The sequence below is a fragment of the Galeopterus variegatus genome, unplaced genomic scaffold, assembly GCF_000696425.1.
Source record: "Galeopterus variegatus unplaced genomic scaffold, G_variegatus-3.0.2 Scaffold6606, whole genome shotgun sequence".
In the NCBI taxonomy this organism is placed as follows: domain Eukaryota; kingdom Metazoa; phylum Chordata; class Mammalia; order Dermoptera; family Cynocephalidae; genus Galeopterus; species Galeopterus variegatus.
The window spans coordinates 104,427-108,618 of record NW_007732717.1 but is presented as its reverse complement, the minus strand read 5'-3'; the positions used below and the strand labels follow the sequence as shown (position 1 = coordinate 108,618).

Below are 4,192 nucleotides of genomic sequence, written 5' to 3'. Positions count from 1 at the left end.
GATTTATTACAGGAAAGGGATACACATTAAAATCAGCCAAGGGAAGACAGACACAGGGAAGAGTCTAGGAAAGTTCTAAGCACAAAGCTTCTGCTGTCCTTCTGCATGGCGTCAGGATGTGCTACCTTATGGCAGTGATGAGTGACAACGTGCAAGAGGAATGCCAGCCACAGGAAGATCGCTGAGCCCTGGTGTTCAGGGTTTTTATTGGGGCTCTGTGACATAGGCAGGGTTGGCTGGTTGAGTGCCCATATGGCTTAACTCAGTTTCCAGATCAAGATACTGCATGACCCAAAGCCCCCACCTTAAATCACATTGTTGGTCTTTCTGGCACAGCCAGCCTCAAACTATGACTATCAGGTTGGCAAGTCCCACACTAAACAAAGACACTCCTATTAGGAGTGACATAGATCACCTCCCAGAAGCCAAGGGAAGAGTCCAGACCCCTCTTGGGCAAGGGCAAATTCTTCAGTACACACCATAAAATCCAACCTTTTAAAGTGCACACTTGAGTGGTTTTTGGTATACTCACAATGATATGCAACTATAAACACTATCTATAGTTCTACAGAACATTTTCATCACCCCTAAAACGAACTCTGTGCCCATCAGCAGCCACTCCCCACTTCTCTCTCGCCCCTCCCCTGAGTCCTTGGCAATCACAGATCTACTTCTATCTCTATGGGTTTGCCTATTCTGGACATTTCATATAAATGGACTGATAAAAAATATGTGACCTTTTGTGTCTGGCTTCTTTATTTAGCATGATTTCAAGATGCATTCATGTTGAAGTATGTGTGTCAGTACTTCATTTGTTTATGGCTGAATAACATTCTGTTATACTCTTACCCCACATTTTGTTGCTATTTAATCAGTTGATGGACATCAGTTCACTTTTTGACTATTATACATAATGCTGCTATGAATATTCATGTACAGGTTTTTGTGTAGACACATATTTTCAGTTCTCCTGGACATATAACTAGACATAAGGCCAGCTTCGACCTGTGCCTTTCAGCATGTCACATGTCAAGATTGGTCCCCATAGATCTGCAATACCCTCCTGGGTAGACAACTTCTGGAACTCCTTGCTGTCACCATGTGGGTCCTGGGACATCTGAACTCTGAGGACAGATAGGGGCCCTCTAGGCTACAGGAAGGAGATCCTATTTACCCACACTAGGATACCTGAAGATTGTGAAAGGAAAGGAGAATTATCAGTTTACCAAAATTAAAGATTAGAAGGACTATGAGGGGCCACCTGCACCAACCTAGAATCTAATTTCCCCACTGAGTGGCCATCCAGGTGCCCCTGAAGGCCTCCAGTGAAGGGCAACTTCCTGCAGCCTGTGCAGCCCTTCACCTTCAAAATAATCTTCCTCTGGCTGACCTGATGTGTAAAACATAACATTCTGCTCCTGATTAGCTGAGGTGGCCCTCAGCTCAGAATGCGAGGGCAGGACCCACTTCCTGGAACCCCCGTCTTCTTTATACCCCTAAATTCTTCCCTTCAACCAAAAGCAACCAGTTCTTCCTATGCTCAAGTCCAGTTACTGAGCCCTGGTAAGTACAAGGGTACTTCAAAAAGTTTATGGAAAGATTCGTATTATCTTTTAACTCTATTTTCCATGAACTTTGAAGCACCCCATACCTCAGAGGAACAGAATCAACGTCTCCCTCTTGCAGACGAGGACACTGAACCTAGGCTTGGCTTCGAAAGATCTCTCCACTCACTTGGTATCCAGATGCCATCGATCGGATATGAAATACAGAACAGGCCACCTACTGGCTCTGGTGGCTCTCCAACAGCTGCCTCAAGCCTCTGTCCACCAAGCCTTCCACAGTGAAGAAGTGGACCTCCCCGCCCAGCAGATGGAAGCCGGTGAGTGCAGGTGCTGCTGCCCCAGACCTTCACCTGCTGGAGGGTGGATGGATCTGCTGGATGCTCCTGGTGGGGAGGAGTTCTGATCCATGGCCTTGGCATTGACCATGGTGATGTCCTGCAGCAGGCTGAAGAGGAGGAAGAGCTTCTTGGAGTTGAACATGAAAATGATGCGGCCCGACTGGAGGTCTATGAGGTCTAGATCGGGGGCTTTGGTCCCGGCCCTCAGTGGCACCAGAATGTCCACTAGCAGTTTGAGCAGAGAGTTAGCCTCTCGGTAGTTGCCCATGAGCACTGGGCCATGCTGGTAGCCATCCATGGGGACCCAAAACCTCACAACCATCCTGCTCCTGCTGTCCTGGCCACAGCTCATGGGCTTCGCCTCGCAGCTGTGGATGGGCACAGCCAGGTTCAAGTACGTGTGGCCAAAGAGAAGTTTGGCAAAACTGACCCAGGCAGCCCCATAAGGGTCCCACATCTTGTTCTGGGATAAACATGTTCTCTATCTGTCTGGGAGAGATAGAGGCCGGGAAGTTGGGGTGCAAATCGAGGGGGTCCTACCCAAACAGGGTGGGCTTCCGAGAATACTTCTCTGTCTTGTGGTCCAGTTGTGAACTTCTACCACCACGGGGGTGGCCCTCCAGGTACTGCCTGATGTCACTGGGGTGCATCCCCCCTAGGAAGATGACATTGGCATCCTGGAAATCAGTGTGGGTTACACAGGGCTTCTCCTCAGTCTTGTGAGCCAGGGTCTTATGAAGCTTGTACTTGCAGCACACGGGCACTCACAGCCTTCATGAGAGAGAAGACCATGAGCAGGCCACTGCGCTGCAAGGGACATCACCAAGGGATCCCAAATCCCAGTGCCACACTCACTCCCTGCAGCCCCCAAACCCGAGCTTCTTCATCCACAAAATATCCATGAGAGAGCCTACTCTGCAGGGTCATTACCAGGACAGCATGACACATGTACATGTAAGCACCAAGGTGGTGGCTAGTGCAAGACAGGGCTCAATAAGTATTAACTATTATTTTTTCCTACCAAACTGTGAGTGTCATGAAGACAGGCCATGTGTCTTTCTTCACACCTGTATTTCTAGTTCCTATTCCAAGACTGGGCACAGAAGGTGGAAATAAGGGATTTTTAGAAAAGGTAATCTCCATTTCCCAGACATGTGTCTGGAGGGCTGGCATGAGCTCCCCTTTAGTGGAGTAACAGGTTTCCACGGTGAAAGCTGCAATGAGGGGGAAGAAGGCCTCGAAGAGGCCTGGGGTGGAGAGGTGTGGGCAGCAGGTGGAGGACCAGATGCGTGGAGGTGGGAATCCGGGGTGTGCGCACGTTGTAACCTGGGTGCTGGCTTGATCATCAAAGGCTAAGCCTTGCACAAGTCTGTGTCTGAACTCACACTCCAAGCGTACTATTTATTTTACACTGATGCTGAGAATTTATTTTAAAATAATCCTGGATTGGCAATGCTCTCACGTACCTGGCAGAGATTTAAAAATATCTCTGGAGAAATTCACTTTCTACCTAGGCCTCAAGGAATCCCCATCAAGAAAGTTCGATTGAACACGAGATTACAGAAAAAAATCACAAAACACCTAAGGAAAAAAGATACCACTAACAAAATTATATGCACAAGGTCATAAGATATTAGAATGATCAAATATATAAAATAAGTGTATTTGATAGGTTTAAGGAAAGAAAAGCTCCCACCCCCACTACCAACACCTCCCCGCCAAGGGATACATTTATTATAATCAATAAAGCTACACTGACACACACTATCACTCAGAGTCTGTAGTTTACTTCAGGGTTCATGACATTGGTGGTGTACATTCCACAGGTTTGGACAAATGTGTCCGCTATTATAGTATCATACAGAACAGTGTCATTGCCCTAAAAGTCCCCTGTGCCCTGCCTATCATCCTTCCTCTTCCCTGGCAGCCACTGATCCTTTTACTGTCTCCACAGTTTTGCCTTTCCCAGAATGTCACATGGTTGTAACCACACAGTATGTAGGCTTTTCGGATTGGCTTCTTTCACTTAGTAATATGCATTTAAGGTTCCTCCATGTCCTTCATGGCTTGACAGCTGTTTTAGTCCGCTTTGTGTTGCTATAACAGAAATAACTGAGACCAGGTAATTTATAAGGAAAACAGGTTTATTTGGCTCACGATTCTGGGACAGCTGCATCTGGCACTGTCCTCAGACTACTTCTACTCATGGCGGAAAGTGGCAGGCAGCCGGCGGGTACAAGCAGGTCACATGGTGAGAGGAAGCAAGAGAGAGAGGGAGGAAGTGCCAGG

The 4,192-nt window shown here is 47.5% G+C and overlaps 1 protein-coding gene across 1 annotated transcript in view; it reads right to left on the bottom strand.

Annotated features, from left to right (window-relative positions):
- Nucleotides 1–4,192, bottom strand: part of LOC103606480 (uncharacterized protein FLJ43738) — a gene marked incomplete at its 3' end in the record, with an annotated part of 33,733 nt that overhangs the window by 17,499 nt on the left and 12,042 nt on the right. The window contains 6 exon segments of the mRNA XM_008591070.1: nucleotides 1,060–1,124; nucleotides 1,787–1,885; nucleotides 1,916–1,958; nucleotides 1,961–2,379; nucleotides 2,381–2,666; nucleotides 2,971–3,150. Of these exon segments, the coding sequence (XP_008589292.1) occupies nucleotides 1,060–1,124; nucleotides 1,787–1,885; nucleotides 1,916–1,958; nucleotides 1,961–2,379; nucleotides 2,381–2,666; nucleotides 2,971–3,150 (1,092 nt within the window).